The sequence below is a fragment of the Pan paniscus genome, chromosome 15 (assembly GCF_029289425.2).
Source record: "Pan paniscus chromosome 15, NHGRI_mPanPan1-v2.0_pri, whole genome shotgun sequence".
Lineage (NCBI taxonomy): Eukaryota > Metazoa > Chordata > Mammalia > Primates > Hominidae > Pan > Pan paniscus.
This window is the reverse complement of record NC_073264.2, coordinates 24403945-24429601: the sequence shown is the minus strand read 5'-3', so window position 1 is coordinate 24429601 and position 25657 is coordinate 24403945. Positions and strand designations below refer to the sequence as shown.

At 49.7% G+C, this 25657-nt stretch overlaps 2 protein-coding genes and 1 long non-coding RNA gene across 5 annotated transcripts in view; 2 read left to right on the top strand and 1 right to left on the bottom strand.

The window, feature by feature from the left end:
• Window positions 1-9899, top strand: part of C15H14orf93 (chromosome 15 C14orf93 homolog) — a 12241-nt gene extending 2342 nt beyond the window's left edge. The window contains exons 2-6 of the mRNA XM_034937287.4: window positions 531-851; window positions 6673-6734; window positions 6955-7058; window positions 8789-8901; window positions 9170-9899. Coding sequence (XP_034793178.1) covers window positions 531-851; window positions 6673-6734; window positions 6955-7058; window positions 8789-8901; window positions 9170-9589 — 1020 coding nt within the window. The 3' untranslated portion in view covers window positions 9590-9899. The remainder of the gene's footprint in view (window positions 1-530; window positions 852-6672; window positions 6735-6954; window positions 7059-8788; window positions 8902-9169) is intronic.
• Window positions 1-15205, bottom strand: part of LOC106635465 (uncharacterized) — an 18958-nt gene extending 3753 nt beyond the window's left edge. Inside the window, exons 1-4 of one of the 2 annotated variants that reach the window (XR_010109791.1) lie at window positions 13746-14173; window positions 13214-13298; window positions 6844-7051; window positions 2783-2994 (exon numbers count right to left, since the gene is read on the bottom strand). This is a non-coding gene — a long non-coding RNA (uncharacterized LOC106635465). Of the gene's footprint in view, window positions 1-859; window positions 2995-6843; window positions 7052-13213; window positions 13299-13745 lie in introns of those variants that run through there. The other variant, XR_010109792.1, reaches the window with a different exon arrangement.
• On the top strand, window positions 14211-25657 carry AJUBA (ajuba LIM protein). Of its 2 annotated transcripts, XM_003808109.5 has the most exons (8): window positions 14224-15587; window positions 18392-18493; window positions 20124-20191; window positions 20318-20380; window positions 21739-21869; window positions 21953-22004; window positions 22728-22796; window positions 23275-25657. In XM_003808109.5, the coding sequence occupies exons 1-8, from the start codon at window positions 14582-14584 to the stop codon at window positions 23398-23400; spliced, it is 1617 nt and encodes a 538-aa protein (XP_003808157.1). In that variant the 5' UTR covers window positions 14224-14581; the 3' UTR covers window positions 23401-25657. The 2 variants fall into 2 exon arrangements, with proteins under 2 accessions (XP_008958455.1, XP_003808157.1); XM_008960207.5 differs by lacking the exons at window positions 18392-18493; window positions 20124-20191; window positions 20318-20380; ... (2 more) ...; window positions 22728-22796; window positions 23275-25657 and adding an exon at window positions 17801-18245 and having other exon boundaries at window positions 14211-15587.

Genomic DNA, 25657 nt, shown 5'->3' with positions numbered 1-25657 from the left:
TCAAGGTGAGGGCATGGACTGACTCTGGGAATGGAGGATAGGTGAGGGGAGCTGTTGCTGCCAGTCTCTCTAGGGATTTCTGACTTTATATCTTCCTCCTTTGCTCATTTTTCTTTTATGTCTCCTCTTTATTGCTGTTACTGTTTTATTTTCTTACTCCTTCTCTTGCTTGGTTTCTTTCTTGTCATCACTTCTTCACCCAGTCCTTTCAGACAAAACACTTATCTAGCTACATTTCTTATATCCAAGAGCTATCCATAAATGACTACTCACAAACAGTGTCAGAAACATGCTTTCTCCTTGTGAGCAGCCCTATGGTAACAACCCAACATGAGAGGCCCTGTACACACAAGAAATATTTGCCCAACACTCATAGGAGTCCCAGAGAAACAAGCCATTGACCATTAAAGACTGTGCTAGAGTTCCCCTTCTTTCCACTTTCTGTTCACTATTCTTAGCCAAAGAATGATGGTTAACCAGGTTCCCCTAAGCCTGGCTGGCTAATAGGCTATTATTTTTTATGTTCTTAGCTGGTGGATGATTACGTGGCCTCTGAGGGTGCAGTACAGCGAGTTCTGGTCCCTGCTTATGCCAAGCAACTCTCACCAGCCACACAACTGGCAATCCAGCGGGCAACCCCAGAGACAGGACCAGAAAATGGAACCAAGCTGCCACCACCCCGCCCTGAGGACATGCTCAATGCCACTGCTGCGCTGGACAGTGCCTTGGAAGAGTCAGGCCCTGGGAGCACTGGGGAGCTGAGACACTCTCTAGGGCTGACCGTTTCCCCATGCAGGACCAGAGGAAGTGGGCAGAAGAACTCCAGGCGCAAGCGGGATCTTGTACTCTCTGTGAGTGAGCTCAATTTCTATAAATTTTTCTTCAGTCTGGAGAGATAAGTGAAGAGTGATGGGTGGGTTGATTTTAGGCCTCCCATATTGAATGAATGCTGTACTGAATCCTACCAGAGTGGGAGGGATAAGGAGAGAGGTTATTCTGTAACACTAGGGATAGGAAGTCCCCTGCTAAACATCAAGCTTTTAGGCTTTTCCAGATAATGTGATATCTTCCTTTATATCACATCTCCTGGTGTTCTTTTTTTTTTTTTTTTTTTTTTTTTTTTGAGGCAGAGTCTCACTCTGTCACCCAGGCTGCAGTGCAATGGCATGATCTCAGCTCACTGCAACCTCCACCTCCCAGGTTCAAGCGATTCTCCTGCCTCAGCCTCCTGAGTAGCTGGGATTACAGGCACGTGCCACCACCCCCAGCTAATTTTTGAATTTTCAGTAGAGACCAGGTTTTGCCATGTTGGTCAGGCTGGTCTCGAACTCCTGAGCTCAGGTTATCCACCCGCCTTGGCCTCCCAAAGTACTGGGATTACAGGCGTGAGCCACCATGCCCAGCCTTCCTAGTGTTCTAATAATCCTGATGAGAAGATCTTTAAGGGATTGAGCAGATTGGTCACCAAAGGGTAACTCTGGAAATTGCCTGCAAATTAAGCTAGTGTGCAGAGTAAGTGACAAGGGGCACCTTGGGTGGAAAAGCAAGTGAAGCTGTCCTGAGGTAGTCTCAAGCTTCAGAGATGCAGAGAGTCACTAGACCTTCAGCTCAGTTATAGAGGTTTGGAGATTCCAGTCATTCCAAGAGCTCTTAGCCAGGAAGGGACTGGCCTGAACCAGGTCTGCCTCAACACTTCTTGGCGTGGCTGGGAGCCCAAAGAACATCCTGCTGAGCTGGGAGTCCCCATCCTGGCAGCTGACCAAACCTAGAGAAGTTCTAGGGCAGTAGTTCTCAACCTGGGGTGATTTTACCCTCAGGAGACATTTGGAAACATATGGAGACATTTGTGATTACTACAACTGGTGGGTGGCCGGGGGCAGGGGAAGGAGAATGCTACTGACATCTAGCGGGTGTTCTGCTAAACATCCTGCAGTGCACACGACAGCCCCCACAACAAAGAATTACCCAGCTCAAAATGCCAATAGTGAAGAGGTTGAGAAACCTTCTTTAAAGTGACCACAGTCTTTGCGATCAACTCTGTACCCAAAAACTTCTTTTTTTTTTTTTTTCTTTCTTGAGACAGGGTCTCACTCCCATTGCCCAGGCTGGAGTGCAGTGGTGTGATCATGGCTCACTGCAGCTTCGACTTCCCAGGCTCAAGTGATCTCCCACCTCAGCCTCCCGAGTAGCTGGGATTACAGGCATGCACCACCATGCCTGGCTTATTTTTTGTATTTTTGTATTTTAGTTGCCCAGGCTGGTCTCACAAAAGCTTTTTTCTGACAACCATGGGGATATTGTTTTTAGTCTCGCTCTGTCACCCAGGCTGGAGTGCAGTGGCGTGATTTCAGCTCACTGCAAGCCTCCCAGGTTCAAGCGATTCTCCTGCCTCAGCCTCCCGAGTAGTTGGGATTACAGACTTGCACCACCACGCCTGGCTAATTTTGTATTTTAGTAGAGATGGGGTTTCGCCATGTTGGCCACACTGGTCTTGAACTCCTGAGATCAGGCAATTCACCCACCTTGGCCTCCCAAAGTGTTGGGATTACAGGCGTGAGCCACCATGCCTGGCTGGAGACATTCTTTAGCCATACAATGTTCATATTGACTATAATGAGTTTATAGTTACAATTTGCATAAAAGCAGGATTTTCCATCACTTCCATTCCACTTGTGCCTGCTGCCTCCAGAGAGAGGTACAGCATTGAGGCCTGGCTTCTTCCTTCCCTTAGGAGAGTGTGGTGGAACTGAAGACCTGCAGGAAGGACAGTATGCTCACTCACCATCATGCTCTCTCTATTCTGCGCTTGAGAAGGATCTGGAGGACTAGTCAGGGAGTTTTGCTGCCCATCATGGAGGAAGGTTTAAAATGTTCTTGTGGCAGACTGTGGGTTTAGAGGGGGAGGGACAGTTGTTCCAATCTTTAGCTCTGGGACGGAATCAAAGAGGCATCTCTCCAATCTGCTGAGGCTCTTGAGGATTGCTGCTAGGGATCCTGTGAACCAAAAGGATCAAACCAGAATTCTTAATTCCTTGGAATGCTGCAGATCCCAGCCACTCCTTGGGGAAATATTTTTAGCTTATTCAGGAGGTAGGTGAGCCAACAGCCTTTACAGCCCTCACACTTATTGTCTAGAGTATTTTCCCTTTCCATGTCAAGCCTGTTTTGATTTTTATCAGCGGATCTCTTCCAAGCCACTTGAGTTGGAAGCTTTGTAACTCCCTTTTTTCTTTCCCCTTTTTTTGTTTTTTTGAAACTCTCCCAAATACTTTCTGAAACATTCGCCCATTCCTTTGTGATTCCTTAAGTGTGGACTACTAAGAGGTAAAATAACTATGTTGAATATGCAGCTAGTATAATAATGGTCCTTTTTACAGAGTGGAGACCCTAGCCATAAAGAGTTGACAATACTTTCCTAAGTTGGTATGGTGAATCAGCCATAGAGGTAGAAGGATAAATTGGGGATTTCTGAATATGGAGCTGAAAAGTCCTTGGATCAGGATATTAATCTGTCAGTTTGGGACTGGGTAACTTCCACTGACTGAGGGAGCTTGGGATGAAAATACAATCAGAAACAACTAAACTTAATTGAAAGACAAGTAAAACCCTGCATTAGGGCCGGGTGCGGTGGCTCACGCCTGTAATCCCAGCACTCTGGGAGGCCAAGGCGGGCAGATCACCTGAGGTCAGGAGTTTGAGACTAGCCTGGCCAACATGGTGAAACCACGTCTCTACTAAAGATACAAAAATTAGCTGGGCGTGGTGGCGTGCGCCTGTAATCCCAGCCACTTGAGAGGCTGAGGTAGGAGAATCACTTGAACCTGGGAGGCAGAGGTTGCAGTGAGCTGAGATCACACCACTGCACTCTAGCCTGGGCGACAGAGCAAGACTCCGTATCTAAATAAATAAATAAAGCCGGGCGTGGTGGCTCATGCCTGTAATCTCAGCACTTTGGGAGGCCGAGGTGGGCGGATCACGAGGTCAGGAGTTCAAGACCAGCCTGGCCAACATGGTGAAACCCCGTCTCTACTAAAAATACAAAAATTAGCTGGGAGTGGTGGTGCATTCCTGTAATCCCAGCTACTAGGGAGGCTGAGCCAGGAGAATTGCTTGAACCAGGACCCTGGAGGCAGAGGTTGCAGTGAGCCGAGATCATGCCACTGCACCCCAGCCTGGGCTACAGAGTGAGACTCCATCTCAAAAAAATAAAAAATAAAAATAAATAAATAAATAAATAAATAAATAAATAAATATTTTAGGTGCTATTATGGGCAAAACTGGGAACAGATTTTGAAGCATCTAAGGCAAAACTTTTTCTTTCTTTTTTTTTCTTTTTTTGAAACACAGTCTCACTCTATTGCCCAGGCTGGAGTGCAGTGGCACGATCTCAGCTCACTGCAACCTCCACCTCCTGGGTTCAAGCAGTTCTCCTGTCTCAGCCTCCTGAGTAGCTGGGACTACAGTCGCACGCCACCACGCCTGGCTAATTTTTGTATTTTTAGTAGAGATGGGGTTTCACCATGTTGGTCAGGCTGGTCTCGAACTCCTGACCTCAGGTGATCCACCCGCCTTGGCCTCCCAAAGTACTGGGATTACAGGCATGAGCCACCACGCCCAGCCGGCAAAACTTTTTAATGAGTGGAAATGTTCAACAATAGGATAAGCTGACTCAGAATGGAGAACTCATCATTAGATGGGTATAAACAAAGTGGAAAGACAGCCTGTTTAATGATGTGAAAGGGAAATTGGGTAATATAATATAGCCTCCACGGTCCTTTCCGATTCACGTTTCTGTTATTTTAGATTTCTGTTTTTCAGACCATGGTGTATATACTCCCGAGATTTGTGGTAATGCATGAGGAAATATATAAAGCCACAGACAAACCCGGGGCTTTTTCCTGGGTCATCAGTTTTACTAGCAGATTCCAGAAGATGGCCAGGCACGGTGGCTCATGCCTGTAATCCCAGCACTTTGGGAGGCTGAGGCAGGTGGTTCACGAGGTCAAGAGATCAAGACCATCCTGGCCAACATGGTGAAACCCCATCTCTACTAAAAATACAAAAATTAGCTGGATGTGGTGGTGGTGCGCCTGTAGTCCCAGTTACTTGGGAGGCTGAGGCAGGAGAATTGCTTGAACCCGGGAGGTGGAGGTTGCAGTGAGCCGAGATCGCGCCATTGCACTCCAGCCTGGCAACAGAGTGAGACTCTGTCTCAAAAAGAAAAAAGAAAAATTCCAGAAGACATTTTTATATTAAACAGGCCCGGTGCGGTGGCTCACACCTGTAATCCCAGCACACTTTGGGAGGCTGAGGTGGGTAGATCACAAGGTTAGGAGTTCGAGACCAGCCTGACCAACATGGTGAAATCCCGTCTCTACTAAAAATACAAAAATTAGCTGGGCGTGGTGCTAGGCACCTGTAATCCCAGGTACTCAGGAGGCTGAGGCAGGATAATCGCTTGAACCCGGGAGGCGGAGGTTGCAGTGAGCTGAGATGGCACCACCTGCCTTGGCCTCCCAAAGTACTGGGATTACAGGCATGAGCCACCGCGCCCGGCTGGCAAAACTTTTTAACGAGTGCACTCCAGCCTGGGTGACAGAGCGAAACTCTGTCTCAGAAAGAAAAAAAAAAAAAGAAAAGAAATACAAATACATTTTGAAGAAAAAGTTTACATGTGCAAGAGTAGGGGCTGGGCGCAGTGGCTTACACCTGTAATCCCAGCACTTTGGGAGGCCGAGGCGGGCAGATCATGAGGTCAGGAGATTGTGACCATCCTGGCTAACACGGTGAAACCCCGTCTCTACTAAAAATACAAAAAATTAGCCGGACGTGGTGGCAGGCACCTGTAGTCCCAGCTACTCAGGAAGCTGAGGGAGGAGAATGGCGTGAACCCGAGAGGCGGAGCTTGCAGTGAGCCAAGATCGTGCCACTGCACTCCAGCCTGGGCGACATAACGAGACTCCGTCTCAAAAAAAAAAAAAAAAAATGAAAGAAAAAAGTGCAAGAGTAGGGGACTTCAAGAAATGTTCACTTGGCTGGGCGTGGTGGTTCATGCCTGTAATCCCACCACTTTGGAAGGTCAAGGCGGGCAGATCACCTGAGATCAGGAGTTCAAGACCAGCCTGGCCAACATGGTGAAACCCCGTCTCTACAAAAATACAAAAATTAGCCAGGCATGATGGCAGGTGCCCGTACTCTGAGCTACTCGAGAGGCTGAGGCGGGAGAATCACTTGAACCCAGGAGGCAGAGGTTGCAGTGAGCCGAGATTGCGCCACTGCACTCTAGCCTGGGCGACAGAGCAAGACTCCATCTCAAAAAAAAAAAGAAAGAAAAGTAAAAAAGAAATGTTCACTCGCAGTACTCCTGGTGTATACTTGCTTTCTCGTTGCTATCAGGGGTATGTTCATGGAAATGTTTGAGACCCTCTGCTCTAGTGATCACACTACTCAGGAGCAGAAGTAAGGCCAGGGATGATCCTGGAATCCTGACACACATGAAATGAAAAGTCAGGGAAGACCACACTAGAAATAGTAACTTGGATAGGCTCTTGGCTTAGAAAGGATTCAGGCAGAGAGCCCCTTAAGGACAATACCTTTTTACCCTAGGGACCAGAGGAGAGTTTTCATAACATCCACTCTTGGCTTGATTGTGTTTTCTTTTTTTCCTCCTAGAAACTGGTCCACAATGTGCATAACCACATCACCAATGACAAGAGATTCAATGGGTCTGAAAGGTATGGTCTCCTTGAGGAAAAAGACTTAGAAGGTACTTTGCTAAGGACAGGGAAGTAGAGGGGGATGCTCCAATACAGCAATGAGACTAAGGCTTTGATCTCACCATACCTTCTTAGGCTGTGGAGGGATTTGCCACAAAGTTGATTAGTGCTGGGTATCTCTGTTTGTCTGGCTCTTACAAAGCCGACAACTTTATTCATTCTCTTCTCTTTGTGGCAGCATCAAGTCCTCTTGGAATATTTCAGTAGTGAAGTTTCTTCTGGAAAAGCTCAAGCAAGAGCTGGTGACCAGTCCCCACAATTACACTGATAAGGAGCTAAAAGGTGAGAAAAACTGGTTTAACTCCTATGCCATCCTTTCTCCCCCTCTCCTCCCACTCCTCTTTCTTGGTCAGAGGAGAAGAGGAATAATAGAGATGATTAGGTGGTTTTGAAAATAGTGGATTTGAAACATGTTTTGGCTATTCTCACCTTCAATATATTCATAGAATTATCTCAAATTGCCTGTTTATTTCCCTCTCAGTCTGAAATGAAAATGAGAGAAGGAAAGGGCTAGAACACCATCATGCATTCTGTTTATGCAGGTCTTGCACCTAAGGTGTTACGAGGAGGAGGAATCTAAGGTGTTATGAGGCGGTGTTATGTTCAGAAGCCAGGCCTGCCCCTTGGTCCCTAAATATTATTTCCCAGGCTTTCTCTTTCCTTGCTCTCTTTTGTTATTTGTAGCTAACCCTGAAGTATTATGAAAGCTTCTGCTGAAAAAGTACTTGTAGAGCCAGGTAACGTGGCTCATCCCTGTAATCCTAGCACTTTGGGAGGCCAAGGCAGGAGGATTATTTCAGTCCAGGAGTTCGAGACTAGCATGGGCAACATGGCGAAACCCAATCTTTACCAAAAACAAACAAAAATAACAAAAATTAACTGGGTGGGGTGGCATGCATGACGTAGTCCCAGCTACTTGGGAGGCTGAGGTGGGAGGATTGCTTGAGCCTGCAAGGTGGAGGTTGCATTGAGCCGAGATCGTGCCACTGAACTCCACTGTGGGGAAACCTTGTTTCAAAAAAAAATTTAAAAATACTTGTAATCTTCCATCAGAGTGGCAATAGGGGTAGATTGTTGTTGTTTTTAAATTTTTTTTTAAATAGAGACTGAGTCTCACTATGTTGCCCAGGCTGGTCTCAAACTCCTGGGCTCAAGCAATCCTCCTGCCTCAGCAGGAGGCCTCCCAGAATGTTGGGATTACAGGTGTGAGCCACCACGCCCAAGAAGGGGTAGGTTTTATTTGGTGGAGGGAGCGGGGAGACACAGAAGCGATTGGAGTTGTCTTTTTCCAGTGGGAGATATTTGGGAGGAGTTAGTGTTGGAGATGGAGGTGGGCAAAGAAAGCTAAACCAATTAGCCGGCCACGGTGATGTGCACCTGTAGTCCCAGCTGCTCAGGAGGCTGAGGCTGGACGATCACTTAAGCCCAGGAGTTTGAGGCTGCAGTGAGCATGCATGACCATGCCACTGCCCTCAAGCCTGGGTGACAGAGCGAGACCCTGTCTCATAACAAAATCATAATAAAATAAATAAATAAAAAGAATCCTAACCAAAGAGGAGTGAATAGATGCTAATGCCTATGCCAAGAAAGCCCAGCATCTAGGCCACGCACGGCTGCTCACGCCTGTAATCCCAGCTCTTTGGGAGGCCAAGGCAGGTGGATCAGCTGAGGTCAGGAGTTCAAGACCAGCCTGACCAACATGGAGAAACCCCGTCTCTACTAAAAAGAGCCGGATGTGGTGGCACATGCCTGTAATCCCAGCTACTCGGGAGGCTGAGGCAGGAGAATCGCTTGAACCCAGGAGGCGGAGGTTGTGGTAAGCCGAGATTGTGCCATTGCACTCCAGCCTGGGCAACAAGAGTGAAACTACATCTCAAAAAAAAAAAAAAAAAAGCCCTCATCTAAGTAGTGATCGCCAACCTCCCATTCAATAGTGTTAGGGCAGAAAAACGGGCTGAGGACCACTACTCAGAGGACCCTCCTTCTTGCTCCCTTCCTTCCCTCCCCGCCAGGAGCCTGTGTGGCCTACTTCCTTACTAAGAGGCGTGAGTACCGCAACTCCCTGAACCCCTTTAAAGGCCTGAAGGAAAAAGAGGAGAAGAAACTTCGAAGTCGCCGATATCGGGTAGGTTTCTAGGCCTTTCTTTCAAGATACTAAACTCTAAACCCTTTCCTAAGTGGGAAGGGCCAGAGGACATGGCATCTGAGAATAGGGTTGAGAGCCAGGAATGTAGGAAGATAGAGAAGAACAGTGAGCCAATGCTAAGATCTGACTTGGGGACTGGGTTCACTTAGGCACAGATTTTACACAGCCTTCCCCACCAAACCTTTTCCCCAAATCTAATCCATAGAATGTTTACCTTCCTAATCTATCTCCTGGGTTCCTGCCTTAGCTTTTTGCCAACCGATCCAGTATCATGAGGCATTTTGGACCTGAGGACCAACGTCTGTGGAATGATGTGACAGAGGAACTGATGTCAGATGAAGAGGACAGTCTTAACGAGCCAGGTGTGTGGGTGGCCCGCCCTCCCCGTTTCCGGGCCCAGCGCCTCACAGAGCTCTGCTACCACCTGGATGCTAACTCTAAGCATGGCACCAAAGCCAACCGTGTGTATGGGCCTCCCTCAGACAGACTGCCTTCTGCTGAAGCCCAGCTCCTTCCACCAGAACTTTACAATCCTAATTTCCAAGAAGAGGAAGATGAGGGAGGGGATGAGAATGCACCTGGCTCCCCATCTTTTGACCAGCCCCACAAAACCTGCTGTCCTGACTTGAACTCATTCATTGAAATCAAGGTGGAAAAGGATGAATAAAATCTACAGCCAAGAATAACTCTGGCTTCCGCCATGCCCCATGTCTCAGAAATAGGTGGCCATGGGGCTTCACAAAATAATGAGATGCTCTGTGCAGTCTGAGAAAGCAAATTTGCCTCTTTTCTTAACAGTCTCTACTGGGGAAGCAGAACACTGGTGGGATAAAAACTTATCTAGAAGGGGAGAAACTCCCTCCACTGTGAACAGTAAGCCAGAATATGCTTATTCCTCAGCATAAACAGTATCTCGGAGAAGCCTGGGATGAGAAAATGAGGAGGATGGGTCCAAGAAACATGAGGCCTTCTTGACATATGCCCTGTCTCTGAGTTGTTTCTGCCCCTGCCCAGTTCCACCCAAAGCTCTGAGGAAGCAGCCCAGGTTGTACCTTTTGCTTCCCTGTGACTACTTGTCTTGCTCTGCAGTGGAAACCGAACATGACCAGTGCAGGTTAATACCGCCACCTGGTGGGCAGTTTCAGTCATGAGCTTGAGTCTTCTGACCAAGGGAACACAAGTTCTATCCCTATTGGGGAATTGGGATCCTGATATAATAGCTATTGTTTATTGAATTACATGAGGAAAATTTTACTATTCCTATCTTACAGATGAGGAAATTAAGCCTTAAAGAGTTCCCGTGTCTCACCGGCAGCCTCTCTCTCACTATGTGACCAAGCAAAATACACAGCTTTGTAGCTGTTTCTTGGTCCTGTCAGCCAAGCTGTATTTTGAGGAAGGGGTGTGCATTTTGGATGGATTGAAAAGCAAAAATGGCTTTACATTTATTCAGTCTTATAACAAACATTGATCGCTTTACTAGGTGTCAGGTACTGTGCTATGGATACATTGTTGATAAGGTTGGATGCTGTTCAGAGATTTTTTTAGTTTGTTTAGTCAGGAAGCCAGGCAGTGGAGTAGGCAATGAAATGAACTGTGATAAGGGTGACCATGGTGGAGTGTAGTGCACTATGGCAATATACAGCAGGGGTAGCTAACCTACTCTTGCAGTCTGGAAAGGCTTCTTCTGAGAGGGTGTAATGTCTAAACTGGGGAAGAGTTAACCAGAAGGAAAGGGGAGGCTAAGAGAGTGTTCCAAAAAGGGAACTGCAGGTACAAAAGTCCAGGGGCAAGAGAGAGTACAGACAAGGTCCAGTTCTACTGCAGACTGTTTTGGGGAAGGGATAATGCTAGAGGAGAGGCTGGAGAGTGAGACAGACCTCATAATACAGAGTACAGACTTCAACCCAAGGGCAGTGAGAAATCATTGAAAGTTTGTTTTAGCAGGGAAATAAAACGACAGGTTTTGCCTACAGGCAGTCCCCAACTCACGATGGTTCGACTTAGGATTTTTCAACTTTACGATGGTGCGAAATGATTCAGTATGCTCCTCACCTTATGATGCAGTTACATCAGATAAACCCATTTTAAGCTGAAAATATGGTGAAGTTGAAGAAGCACTTCTGCCTTACGATATTTTCAATTTATAATGGATGGGTTTATTCAGACATAACTCCATTGTAAGTCGTAAAGCTTCTGTACTGAAAAAAATCACTTGACCTCAGGGTATAAGATGGATTGCAGGGAGCAAGCCTTGGCCAGGAGACTTTTGCATTGGTTTCGGAGAGGAAAGACGGTGACTTGACATATATAGTGGTGATGAGGGGAGGACACATTTGGAAGACGTTTAGGAAGCAGAATTAATAGAACTTGGTGATTGATAGGACTTGGTTGGATTTGAGGTTAAGGGAGGAGGACATAGGGTTGACGCTCAGATTTCTAGTTTAAGCAGCTAACAGGATTGTGCCATTTACTCAGAGAATGTTAGAGGAGCCAGTTTCATGAGGCAGAGAAGATGAGATCAGTTTAGGATATTGGGTGCTTCTGAGACAGCCATTGGAGATGCTAGTAGTTAGTTGAGTTTTTAATTCCAAGAAAGACTGGGCTGGAAATATGGATTAGGGAGTCACCTGTGTATACAGATTATAATTAAAGTCTTGGGGACGAAGAGGGCCTTTGGAGATCCCAGCTCCAGTTTAGACTGTGGAGAGGCCACCTGAGGTCATGAGCACTATTGGAGCATGCCCTATTAGCATATGCGTCTTCTACTTCTTCCCCTTCACTCGTCTCTGCTTCCAGTTATCCCTTGAAAACACAGGCTGTTCATCCCAATTGTGCCCATTGTTACCACCAACTCTTGCATGGGCCTCCTTTAATGGCCTCCCAACATTTCATAAGATTTCCTCTCGCATCCTCACCCCAAAGGATCAAAGCTTCCAAATATTAGTAGTTGTGTGGATATTTTGGATGTAATTGGAAGGAAGAATCAAGGTTCTCCTTCCTCATCTGGACACAGGAAAGGAGGGAACACATTATGGTTAATTCTGAAGATGTTGCTCACAGCATGTTCTAGATGCAATCCGATAGCTCCCCTCTGTTCCTAGTGCTTTCAGTCCTCCCTGCTTCCAGTCTGGTAGGAAACTCTCCTCAGGATCAGAGAAAAGCCGTGGCCTTGACCAGGGAAACAGAGAGGCTGATTCTCAGGGGAGATGAGGTCAGGGAGACAATGCAACTAGGACAAAGAAGCCAAGTAGTTTGGCACAAATTAACTTCCCAAAAGATATTAACCTCGTTTCTTTCCACATTCCCTAAGGCTACACTAAGATTATAAAAGGTGTTCAAAATGTTGAGATGAAAATAATATGCATGACTTGTTTGCATATAATTTTCATACTCATTTACTATCTAAATACAAAGGAGTCATTTTCCTTCTCCATTCTACTTCCTCCACCCCTTGCCACTGATGTTTTAGTCTGGGCAAAAGTAGTTGGCTGGTTTTTAAAAAAATTTTTTGAGACGGAATCTCCCTCTATCGCCCAGGCCTGAGTGCAATGGCACAATCTCGGCTCTCTGCAACCTCCGCCTCCTGGGTTCAAGCGATTCTTCTGCCTCAGCCTCCCAAGTAGCTGGGACTACAGGTGCACGCCACCACACCGGCTAATTTTTGTATTCTTAGTAGAGACGGGGTTTCACCATACTGGCCAGGCTGGTTGCAAACTCCTGACCTCGTGATCCCCCCGCCTCTGCCTTCCAAAGTGCTGGGATTACAGGCGTGAGCCACCGCTCCCGGCCGTTGGCTGGTATTTAATTAGGTATGTTTAGCTTCATCTAGGGTTTCTTTTAAAAAAAATTATTATTTATTTTTGAGAATTTTTTTGAGACGGAGTCTTGCTCTGTCGCCCAGGCTGGAGTGCAGTGGACGTGATATTGGCTCACTGCAACCTCTGTCTCCCGGGTTCAAGCGATTCTCCCGCCTCAGCCTCTCGAGTGGCTGGGACTATAGGCATGCGCCACCACGCCTGGCTAATTTTTGTATTTTTAGTAGAGATAGGGCTTCACCATGTTGGCCAGGCTGGTCTGAACTCTTGACTTCAAGTGATCCGCCCGCCTCAGCCTCCCAAAGTGGTGGGATTACAGGCGTGAGCCACCGCGCCCGGCTGCTTCAGCCAGGGTTTCTTTTCCTTATTCTTGATCCTTTTAAAATAGTCAATATCAGCCTCTTTTCCATCCTGATCATTTTCATTTGCAATTTCCTCTACACGGCATTTCTTTTCTTCCTCTTAATACTTACTCTGTATCACCAGTCTTCTGTGGACCAAAACCAAAGTGAGAAGGTGTTCGCTAGCCCTAAAACCAGGCCTTCGATCTCCAGTCACCTGAAATGAGAAAAATCTCATTTCCCAACACCAGGGGGTGTCTGTCTATCCCTCTAACTGTCCTACCCTTAAGGTAGAGATTAGTCCCAAACCTTTTCCTCACTCCTTTTCACTGCTTCTACATACACATTATCTCTCTTTCCCTCCCTCTCAAAGTAGAGATTAGTCCCATTTTCCTGACTGCTTTTCACTGCTTTTACAAACACAAAATTTCTCCACCATCACAAAACTTTTGGGTCCAGAAGGTGGTGCCTTTTTATTGCAGTTTATCTGTTTGTCTCTCATTCTCTCTGGACAAGCTTGTCCTTTCCTTTGTCTGCGCACCCTTCGGTCTCTGCATCGTCCACACTCCTCTTTGCTCCTCAGCTCTCCCTTTCTTTCGCTACCTCTTCCCTCTTCCACCTCTCTCTGTGAGCTTCGTCGCCTTTCAGGGCTATCTTTACGTACACGTCTCTGAACCTCTTTATGCATTTGTCTTCTTTCTCTCTGTCTTCCTCTTTATGGCTCTCTCCTTGTCTCACCATTTCTGTACCAGTCTCTCTCCATCTCTCCCACAGTCCCCACGCTGGGAACAAAGTCACGGTGCTAGCGCAGAACATGCCTCCTGTCGTCCGGTCCCGGGACGCGACACATTCCACCATGCCCCTCCGCGCATTCCAACTGCAGACAAAGAGTCCCCGTCCCCTACCCCCACACTCTTTCCTGTTCCAATTCTTCAGTGTTGTAGGGGCAGCTGCCCCAACTGCCCCTGCCCGCCTCTCACGTCCAGTCCGCGGGTCTCCACGTCCAGTCCGCGGGTCTCCACGTCCAGGGCAGTTAGCGCCTTTCGCTGCACGCACACCAGCTATCCCTGCGCCGACACCCCCGGCGCTCTCTCACACACCGCGCTCCGCCCCCCTAGGAAAGTAGATCCGGCCAGGCAGACAAAAGTTTGGGAGAGAAGTTCGGTCTGTGGCTAGCGTGAGAGCTAGGGGGGCGGGGGCCGGGGAGAGTGGGGCAGTCGGGCGAGTCGACGCGTGAACAGATAGACCTGCGGACTGGACAGCCGCTGCCAGAGACCCTGCTAGCCCCGCTCAGCCCCAGATGCGCGGGGGGACGCAGCCCCTCCCGCTGGGGGATGCTGTGGGATTCCTGGCGCAGGGCATCCAGGCCGCCCGCTAAGCCCCTGTGCCTCCCCTGTGCCCCTGGGGAACCAGAGTCCGGCTGCAGGGAAAGAGAACCGACCGCCGAGACGCCGCAGGGTGCCAGGCGGGGAGGGGGCGAGAGGCCCCAGGCCCGAGGGCATGGAGCGGTTAGGAGAGAAAGCCAGTCGCCTGCTGGAGAAGTTCGGCCGCAGAAAGGGTGAATCTAGCCGGTCTGGGTCTGACGGGACCCCCGGGCCGGGCAAGGGGCGCCTAAGTGGGTTGGGGGGACCTAGGAAGTCAGGGCCCCGAGGAGCTACTGGGGGACCTGGGGATGAGCCGTTGGAGCCGGCCCGGGAGCAAGGTTCCCTGGACGCTGAGCGAAATCAGCGCGGCTCCTTTGAGGCGCCGCGCTACGAAGGCTCTTTTCCCGCGGGGCCGCCGCCCACCCGGGCCTTGCCTCTACCTCAGTCGTTGCCCCCCGATTTTCGGCTGGAGCCCACGGCCCCGGCCCTCAGCCCCCGCTCTAGCTTCGCCAGTAGCTCGGCCAGCGACGCGAGCAAGCCGTCCAGCCCCCGGGGCAGCCTGCTGCTGGACGGGGCGGGGGCTGGCGGAGCTGGAGGTAGCCGGCCCTGCAGCAATCGCACCAGCGGCATCAGCATGGGCTACGACCAGCGCCACGGGAGCCCCTTGCCAGCGGGGCCGTGCCTGTTTGGCCCACCCCTGGCCGGAGCACCGGCAGGCTATTCTCCCGGAGGGGTCCCGTCCGCCTACCCGGAGCTCCACGCCGCCCTGGACCGATTGTACGCTCAGCGGCCCGCGGGGTTCGGCTGCCAGGAAAGCCGCCACTCGTATCCCCCGGCCCTGGGCAGCCCTGGAGCTCTAGCCGGGGCCGGAGTGGGAGCGGCGGGGCCCTTGGAGAGACGGGGGGCGCAACCCGGACGACACTCTGTGACCGGCTACGGGGACTGCGCCGTGGGCGCCCGGTACCAGGACGAGCTAACAGCTTTGCTTCGCCTGACGGTGGGCACCGGTGGGCGAGAAGCCGGAGCCCGCGGAGAACCCTCGGGGATTGAGCCGTCGGGTCTGGAGGAGCCACCAGGTCCTTTCGTTCCGGAGGCCGCCCGGGCCCGGATGCGGGAGCCAGAGGCCAGGGAGGACTACTTCGGTGAGTGAGAGAAGTGGTTAGGGACGGGAAGGGACCCGTCACGGTATTCGGTTCTCCACTGCCCCGACGGCCCAAAGTGCCGGTGCCCCGGGGTCCAAGGTGAAGACGCGGGACTAGGAAAGAAGCAAGAGGGATGGATGGGGGCGGCCCCAGAGCACTGTTCCCTTCCTGCTAGTTTTCAAATGAACCAGGGCTCCTTATTTCTGCTAAATTCAACCCCCCTGGTATCTCGTGAGTCCGTTTCTCAAGCATTTGAACCTCGGTTTTTTGCGGCAGGAGGCCTCGTAGGGAAGGGACCAAGTGGGGCAGTGAAGGCGCATCCCCCCCAACTTGCTCCCCCCTTCACGGCGGTGCCCCTGGAGGTTTGTGCGCGCCGCGCCCCCACCCGGGCCCAGGCTCCGCCCGCAGGAATTCGGAGAATGCGCGGGTGGGGGGGCGGGGCAGGCTGGCCGCGTGCGTGCCGACTCCTGCCCGGGCGCTCCAGGTGCCCGCGGGCGGGGCGGCTGCCGCCGCGCGGCGGAGGGGTGGAGTTCGGGGATGGAGGGGCGCTCCCTAGCATACGCGGAGTAGTGGCGGCTGTCGGGGAAATGGAGCCTGGGAGACAGGATGGAGCGCCCTGGGACCCAACTGCTGTCCCTCCCCAGTCCTGTTGGCTAGGTGCGTGCGTGGGCATTTAATCAGAGACCCAGTAGTACCAGCTTCTATTTTCCCCATCCTCCGGAAGTCAGGGCAAAAGTCATGACTACTGGGACACCATTACCTCTGGATGGATAACGACCCTGTGTTATTGCCAGAAATAACTTGGCCTTGAATTCTGGCTATAACCTCTCAGAATTCAGGCTAGAAGTAGCCTGACACTGTTAAGGAAACCTGGTCGCTGTCTCCCTCCCCTACTCTGTTCAGGAAGTATTGATTGATTATATGTCTCAGCTATGAGGAACATTAGGGTCTTGAAAGATCTTTTAGTCAAAATTCACAGGCACTGCTACACACATAAAAAACTTCGAATCTGATTGTGATTGGAAAGAAGTGGCAGGCTTACCCCCTAAGGGCTGTGGGCCTCTTTCACTTTTCCAAGCATCTCTTCTTACCACTCATGCCCCACTCCTGGACCCCATGCTGTAGAACTCTATGGCTAGAAAAGTGAATAGGAAGAGGAACGCGGCCAGGGAGGGATGGTTGGGTAGGAGGTTCAGAGGTAGCAGGGCGGCAGGCTATAAGGGCATAACTCAACCCCCAACCTCCACCCCCATTCTTTTCCCCACCTCCAAATCCACCGAGAGGAAAGCCCAGAGGAGATGATGCCAAACCGCTTTGATCAAGGAAGACTGAATGACAGGGCCCATTTAGCAGTTTCATTTTGAGGCCCAGGAGAGGTGGCTAGTAAAGAAGTCTTTTTGGCTGAACCATCAGAGCCAAAAGGAAGAAAGGAACTCAGAGAAACTGCAATAAAATGGCAGGAAGAACATAGGTATAGATATGCTGGGTTAGAGGAGGTGAGGCCAACGTGCCTGAGCAGTTTCGTTTGCTTTTCCCATAACGTCCAAGGTTTCCTAAAGAATGGCTCCGACAGGACCCCCTGGCATGGCAATCTTGGGGCAGATCTTCACTTCCATGAGGAAGCCACATTTTGAATTCAGAGATGGGGGCCCCTTCTCCTTGGGAGTCAGGTTGCCTCCTTTGACAGAACCCCTACATACCCCTTGTGCCGCTAGCCCCAGCTTGACTGTACCCTCCTCCTGCCCCTAGTAGGGGCCCTCTTCCTTGGCTTCAGCCTTGCCCAGCTGCCAGAGGGTGGGAGCAGGACAGGCCTGGGCCCATCAGTTGCTGCAGCTGCTGCACAGGCTCCCAAGCCCCTGGGCAAAGACTGGGATGGGCCCCAACAGGCAGGGAGTGTGGCAGCGTGCCGAGGGGGAGAGGTGGGGCAGGCCCGTTGGGATCTGCTCCCCAAAGACAGGCCCTAGCCCTCACTCATGGGCCTGGAATTGGGGAGTGGAGGGAGGGAAGAACACACCCAGGAAAGGCAAGTCCCAGAGCCAGGTGTATATATCTTAGTGGGGGATTTTGGGGAATAGCAAGCAGTTCAGTTCTGTATTCTTCCCATGATAGAAGGTGACTAGGAGGCATCAGGGGCTCTGCTACTCTCCCTGCTTTCCTGTTCAACCCTGGTTCCTGGAACACACCCTGCATTCTCAGCAGCCACCTCCCCACAGGAATCATGCTCACATGGTCCCCTCTGCACGGAGCCCTCTGCCAAGCCAGATCCTTTTCTCCATCCTTGGAAGTCTGCAGTGGAGAGAAATCATTCTATAACTGAACAGCTCATTTGACTGATGGGAAACTGAAGTCCCAGAGACGATTTCTGGGCCTAGCCTGCTTTCTCTAGAAAGTTTTTTCAAGTCTGCTGCTGAGCGCCTGTGGACTGGCATCTTTGACCATTCATCCTACACACTGCAACAGAGATCATACCTTGCCTGTGTAGTCTTTTCTCCCCAACAGAAACTAAGCATCTGAATGCCAGGGACCATATCTTCGACTTTCTCCAGGTTTCCTTAGGTAGTGGTGCTGTGTTAAGCACAAAACAGATGCTCAGAAAATATCTGTTGAGTAATTAAATAAACAAGAATGGATCTGCTCAGCCAAGATCTTGCTGCATCTCATTACTCGTTATCTTCTCTACTCAGAAGGGAGCCCATCAAAGGGAGACTGTGACCCCTGGCACATCAGGAAAGGGCAGTCAGGAAAGCTTGGGAATCCCTGGTTTTGACCTGGGGGAGTAGAGTGTGACACTTTTCTCTTCTCAGGCACCTGTATCAAGTGCAACAAAGGCATCTATGGGCAGAGCAATGCCTGCCAGGCCCTGGACAGCCTCTACCACACCCAGTGCTTTGTTTGCTGCTCTTGTGGTGAGTGTAGCCCCAATACTCAAGCACTCCCCTCCCCTTCCCACATACACACTTACAAGTGCTACGGGGAACAGGAGGAGAGCTTGTGCCTCTTCATTTGCTCACAGAGCAGCTGTTGGATCCCCACCAAGTGTCTGGAGGTCCGCAGCTGCTCTGCCTCTCTTGCTTCCCTGTCTGTCCTCTACTTGGCTCTCCCTCCCCCTGGTGGGTCTCCTTTCTGGAGTCCCTCCTTCCTTCCTCACCTCTGTTTCTCCCTCTCGTGCTTCCCTGCTTGCCCATCCTGGACTTGCCTGGCCCTCCAGCTTCTTGGTGGGGCTTGGTCTTGGGCAGCCAAGTTGCCTGGGGCGACAGTGAAAGACTGGAATGTGGGGAGGGTGGGGGCAGGCTGGGGGAGTGGGGAGCTGTTTGGGGCGGAGAGGGGGGTTTTCTCTTGGCTGGTCAGAGTTCAGCCACCTCACTGGAGTGCAGGCCACCGGGCCATGCCAAGCTGATGACATCACGCTCCAGGAATGCCTGCCACTGTTAGCTCAGGAGGCCCACTTGGAAAGGGGGGATGCTCCCAGCGGCCTTAACTGCCCCCCTCCCCTCCCTTATTACCCCCTCCTTACTGCTTACCCATTCTGATTCCTTTGCTAAACCTTTAATCTCCTATCTCTGCCTGTCTGACTTCAGCACTCAGCTTTTCTCACTCCCCCAGTTTCTGCCTGGTTCTCTTTAGGCTCATCTGTCTGTCTATCCTTCTGTTTACAGGGCCTCTTCTGGCTATATCTCTTTCCCTATCTTTCCTCCCCTGTGTCTCATGAGCTTCTAAGTCAGCTTTCCTAACCCACTGGACAGAGTTGGAAGTAGGGATTTTGAGGGGAAGAAGGCAAAGGTGGGAAAATTGCTCATGCTCCACCTGTTCTTACTCCTTCCCTATCCCTGATAATGTAGACACCTGGGAGCAGTTCCTGGGGGTTGGTCACATGGGGAATTGTCCTGCCTTGTCTGCTGGAAGAAGATCCTGGGTTGTCTCTTACCCCAGTGACTCTGGGTCCCTCTAAGCTTAGGGAAGCAGCCTTATACAAACAGGAGAGGGGACCTGCTTTGCTTCCAAACAAAGCACTTTGTCCTTCTGCAGTAACTCCAGTCCTGACCTCCATGGAGTCTGTCCCTGGAAGGAGACAGGCATTTGAGAGCAGGATAGATATGCTCAGGTAAAGAGGCTTCTAGGTTGAAGGGTCCCAGAGGGAAAGGCCTGTTAACAATGTGATTCTCTCTATGCAAATCATATAGCACCTTATTAAGAGCTCATGTATTCCAGCACGTAGTTGGCTTTACTCTCCCAGGTGGCTTCCTATGCACTGGAGAGGAAGGCAGTTTGTTTAGGGGAGGGCCCTAGAAAACTGTTAAGGAGGCAGGAGCTGGAGGAGCAGCAAGCAGAGGAGAGGGGAAGTTGGCTGGAATGAAGCCAAAGCAAATTGGAATTGCATCAGATGGAATTTTTGTGTGGGGAAGGACAGACAGCAGTTAGGAGGAAAAGCACAAAGTCCAGGTTTAAATATATTATGCAGCAGCGGGGAGCAGTGACCCCAGAAGTCTTGCACCTGGGCTGTGGGATAGGTTCCAGCCCCTTCTCTATTGTTTCTAGGGCGAACTTTGCGTTGCAAGGCTTTCTACAGTGTCAATGGCTCTGTGTACTGTGAGGAAGATTATCTGGTGAGTAAGGGTCACCTGGACCTGGAATTGGTTTCCATACTGACCCCCTTCTTGGTGGCCCATTGGAGTACCACCCATCATTCTCAGTTTGATAACAGCCTCCGTTCGTCTTGTCTTTTACTTTAGTTTTCAGGGTTTCAGGAGGCAGCTGAGAAATGCTGTGTCTGTGGTCACTTGATTTTGGAGAAGGTAAGTAAAGTGCCTTCAGCTGAGGAGTCTCACTGTGAGGCTGAGGAGCGGGATCAGGGACTAAATGGATATTGAGAGAAGGTTGGGGAAAGAAGCCTGTCACCAGATGAATCACTTTCATCCCCTTCCTCCCCAGAGCAACTGTTTACAGTGGCTTCCCTCTGCCTATGGGATCAAGTCTGGGCTCAAAAGCCTGTCAACCCAGGCTTCTATGACCTAGCCCCTCCCTAACTCTGCAGGCACAGCCAGGCCTTCCAGCCTGAGCTAGGAGTGTGGGGTCCTGAGTCTTTTTTTTTTTTTTTTTTTTTTTTTTTGAGACAGAGTCTCGCTCTGACAAAGTGGCACGATCTCGGCTCACTGCAACCTCCGCCTCCCAGGTTCAAGTGATTCTAGTGCCTCAGCCTCCCAAGTAGCTAGGACTACAGGCATGCGCCACCATGCCTGGCTAATTTTTGTATGTTTAGTAGATACGAGGTTTTGCCATGTTGGCCAGGCTGGTCTCGAATTCCTGGCCTCAAGTGATCCTCCTGCCTCAGGCTCCCAAAGTGCTAGATTACAGGCGTGAGCCACCATGCCCAGCCTGGGGTCCTGAGTCTTTTTTTTTTTTTTTTTTGAGATGGAGTCTCACTCTGTTGCCCAGGCTGGAGTCCAGTGGTGCGATCTCGGCTTACTGCAAGCTCCGCCTCCTGGGTTCACGCCATTCTCCTGCCTAGCTGGGACTACAGGCGCCCGCCACCATGCCCGGCTAATTTTTTTGTGTGTTTTTAGTAGAGACGGGGTTTCACTATGTTAGCCAGTATGGTCTCGATCTCCTGACCTCGTGATCTGCCCACCTCGGCCTCCCAAAGTGCTGGGATTACAGGCGTAAGCCGCCGCGCCCAGCCAGTCCTGAGTCTTAATCCCCTTTCTGCTACTGGTTAGAATCACTTGGGACTCAGTTTTCTTTTCTGTAAAAACAAAAGATAGGATTAAATCAGTGATTCTCAATCATGGTAGCCTAGCAGATCAGCTGGGAAGAACTAAAAAACAAAACAAAACAAAAAACAGTGTTTGGATCCCATCACCACAGATTGTGATAATAGGCCTGGAGGAGGGCCAAAGCACTGATGTTTTTTAAAAGCTGCCTAGGTGATCCTGATATGCAGCCAGAGTGAAACACTGCTGGCCTGAATGCTCTCTCAGGCACTTTTCAGGGTCTCCGCCTCCATTTTACGACTTCTTCACCGACATTACATAGCATTGTTCTGGGAGTATAGCAGCGGGTTGGATGAGGTTAATGGGAGTAATAAGGAGCATAATGGGCAGCTGGAGAGCTGGGACTGGAGGGAGACTGATTCTCTTGCTACCCCATGAGCCAGATCCTACAAGCAATGGGGAAGTCCTATCATCCAGGCTGTTTCCGATGCATTGTTTGCAACAAGTGCCTGGATGGCATCCCCTTCACAGTGGACTTCTCCAACCAAGTATACTGTGTCACCGACTACCACAAGTGAGTCCGCCCCTTGGGATGCGGTGTGGAACTGGGTCCAGGGATTCCCCAACCTCAGCTCATCTCTTCCCTCTCTCTTTCAGAAATTATGCTCCTAAGTGTGCAGCCTGTGGCCAACCCATCCTCCCCTCTGAGGTCAGTATGTCTGGGTTCTCCTTCAGGGCAGCCAGTGCCACTGCCTTTGGGGAGGGGATAGGGACATGCTGCCTGGCCTCCTGCCGGAAGTGGTAGTGCCAAGGAATGTACTCTGTGAAGATTCCCGTGTGACTCTGCCTCTTGGGGTCACCACCCTGACCCTAACATCCGGGCCTGGACATGTCTGAAAGCTTAACTGGGCCCAGGCTCCATCTCTTCTATCCCAGTCCAGAGGAGGAGACTTTCTTTGAGGTCGAGGTCACCAGACTGCAGATGTAGGGGCTGGAAAAAGGTGGGAAGACTCCTCAGCACTGGTAGGAAGGGGTCAGAAATGATTTAAGCTGAGTGTAGGGGATGTGCCTATGGAGAGAAACCAAAAGCCAGTGAGGACCAGATCTTATTGGATCCCCTTGTTCCCAGCCTAGCCTACTTTATTTATGCCTCCTGTCCCCTTCCCTTCCCTTTGCTTCCCCCACAACTGAGAGACGCAGGTAAGGCCAGGGCTGTTGTACAGAGGGAGTGTGCTACATGGGGGCAGCCCAGTGAAGGAGATGAGAGTTCTGGTAGGATTTGCAGAAGCATCTTAAAACTACAGGTGATTGCAGAGAGACTCTGGGGGCATTTGTATGATCTTCCCATGGGGTGGGAAGGGTTGTATATGAGGGAAAGGTGGAGGTGAGGCAACATGCTGCTCTCATCTCCATGGGGGTCTGCATGTTTCAGGGCTGTGAGGACATCGTGAGGGTGATATCCATGGACCGGGATTATCACTTTGAGTGCTACCACTGTGAGGTGAGTGTTGGGGTTCAGCGGTGCTGGAGAAGAAGTGGAAATGGGGAGAGGGGAGGAGTCAAGTCCTGCAACAACCAGACATCTATGGGAGAGGTGTAGGGCATGGGAAACCAGAAAGATACTGTGACCTATCTTCAGTCTCTTTTTTGTCCTCCAGCCACTCTCTCTGGTCCAAGTAGCTTAGTCCTTTCTGAATCTGACTCTCCCAGAGTCAGGACTTTCTAAGACTAGGGACTCTGGTCAAACTTCTTGAAAGACAGGCTTGTGTCATTATTTCTGCTGCAGCAGTGACACCTGGTGTCCAGCTGAGGTATTAGTATTTTCTCAGATTGCTCTTCCATCCCTTCCATCCTTCCCTTCCCACCCCATCCCTTTCTTCCAGTTACTGGGAGTCAGGTGTCGAGCAGGGCAGACTCCTAAGATACCCTCAGTGTCCAAGGTGCCTAGGCTGAGGTGAACTAGGTGCCTTCTTCCCTAGGACTGCCGGATGCAGCTGAGTGATGAGGAAGGCTGCTGCTGTTTCCCTCTGGATGGGCACTTGCTCTGCCATGGTTGCCACATGCAGCGGCTCAATGCCCGACAACCCCCTGCCAACTATATCTGAGCTGCAATCACTGCTGCTGCTGTCACCCTGCAGACAAACTGCTGTGGCCAGTGGGCCCCTCTGAGGCCAGCCAAGGCAAAGAATGCACTCTGCAGGCCTGGCAGAAGAGTCCTCTGGGGAGGACCCCAAGGGCCGGAGACCCAAAGATCATGATATTCCAAATGGATTGTGGAAGAGAAACCTTATATTTACCAGGGTGGGGGCGACTGGCCTTTTTCCCATGTGTGCAGTCTGAGCTTAGGCACACACAGGAGGGTTCCAGGACTTTCTGAACATCTGATTCTGTATCTTCAGTATATATATTTTGTTTGTTTTAGAGATGGGATCTCACCATGTTGCCCAGGCTAGTCTTGAACTCCTGAGCTTGAATGATCCTCCCACCTTGGCCTCCCAAAGTGCTGGGATTACAGGCGTAAGCCACTGTGTCTGGCCTAGTGTATGATTATGCATGAGTCACGCAATGTTCTGGTCCTGGATTCCAGGAGTAGAGGACCTAGCTTTAAATCAATTAGTTTCAGCTAAACTGACTAGAACCAAATCAAAGTGTAATTCTCCCTCCAGCTCCCCCAAACCCCAGAGTTTTGGGGTTGTGGTTGATGCAGTGTGGGATGTCCCTGAGAGGTAGCAAGTCTAGGGTGGTGAGTTCCTGCTAGGCAACCAAATTTAAGCTCCTCACTTTTTGTGACACATGGTGTCAGATATGGGGTCCCGCACCTATATCTGGATGAAGAGGTAGAAACTCTGGACCTCATTAATGAGTTATTTCTTGGCCTTCTTCTAAGGACTAGGAGAGCTCCTCATCTGTCTGAGAATGGGGACCAGCTCTGAGTGGGGTTGCTGCCTGTATTCCCTGTTTCTCAGGGACTTACATGGGTCTGGGGAGGCTAGGTAGGTGATTGTACGTGGTTGCTCTTCTCCTTGGCTGGGGGAGGTAATGAGCAGATCTCTGTGGGTGTGGAGCTTGTTGGGGGGATGTCTAGGAAGCTTCAGCTTAGCCACATTCCCAAGTTTAGGTGCACTGAGCCATATAGCCCAGTGTATGCATGTGTGGGTGTGTTCATGCACACACTCTCTCTCTGTCTCTCTCTCACTCTTACTTTCTTACTCTCTTCTCAGGTCACTTGTACACTTGGTTTCCTAGTAGAAGCTCACTTGCCACCTCTCAGAGAGGTCCTGGATTGCATCCATCACAATCCCAAAACTAGAGTTGGGGGGTACCTGGAGGGAGCAAAACACTGATTTGATACTAGTCAGTTTGCCTGAAACTAGTTCACCTAAAGCTAGATCTCTTAAAACCAATTTACTGAAAACTTGTTTGCTTAAAGTTAATGACTTAATGACTAATTTGCCAAAAGCTCAATTCCTATTTTGGTGTGTTTATATCCATTTAGGTGTCCTATTCTTTTTTGTCATGCTTTGGATATTTCAAGGATTTATATCTATTCATCCAAGAGTACTTCTGAGTTATTATCAGCAACATAAATTTATCAAATTTGCAGCACTTTGTAAATGATGAGATTGCTTCCTACCTTTATGGATGTCTTTTTCTATGTTATCTACCATTCAAAAACTTTTTTTAAAAGTTTAAAGTTTCTAGCAATAAATACAATTGGTACAGACATTTTGTGTATCTTTTTTTGTTTCTTAATCCAATATTCCTTTACAAATTAAATGCCTTGAAAAATATAATGGAGTTCAATGTGATTTTGATGCTTTGGTCTAACTTCTACATTCCTACTGTTAAAAAGGCCAGTATATCTTAAACAAATGAATAGGCATGAGGCATATTCAGTTGACTTACAATGAAAAGTTATACAGACAACAGTAATAACTAAAAGGGTGAATCTGCTAAATCCTTTTGAAATGCTGCAGATTTGATAAATATTTATTTTAGACTAATTGGTTTTAGGTGAATTGGTTTTAGGCAAATTAATTTAGTAATCTTTGATCTTTAGTCTTCATTTTCTGTCACTCAGTGAGTTTCTTACTGGAAATGATGACTCCTGACAACAGAATTTCCACATTTGGGGGCTATTCTAAGGTGACTATGCCAGCCAACCTGGGAAATACATAAAAGAGATCTCTGAGTGAGAGGGAAAGAGGTCAGATTTATACAACTGAGTGCCAGAGGGGAAAATGCACCTTGTTGGAGTGAGAAATGTTCTGAAACTGAATTACTTCTTGTACAGCTGAGATCGCTTCTTCTGAACTATTATTAAATAAGTGAATACAAAGGCCCTATGATGGGAAATCCAGA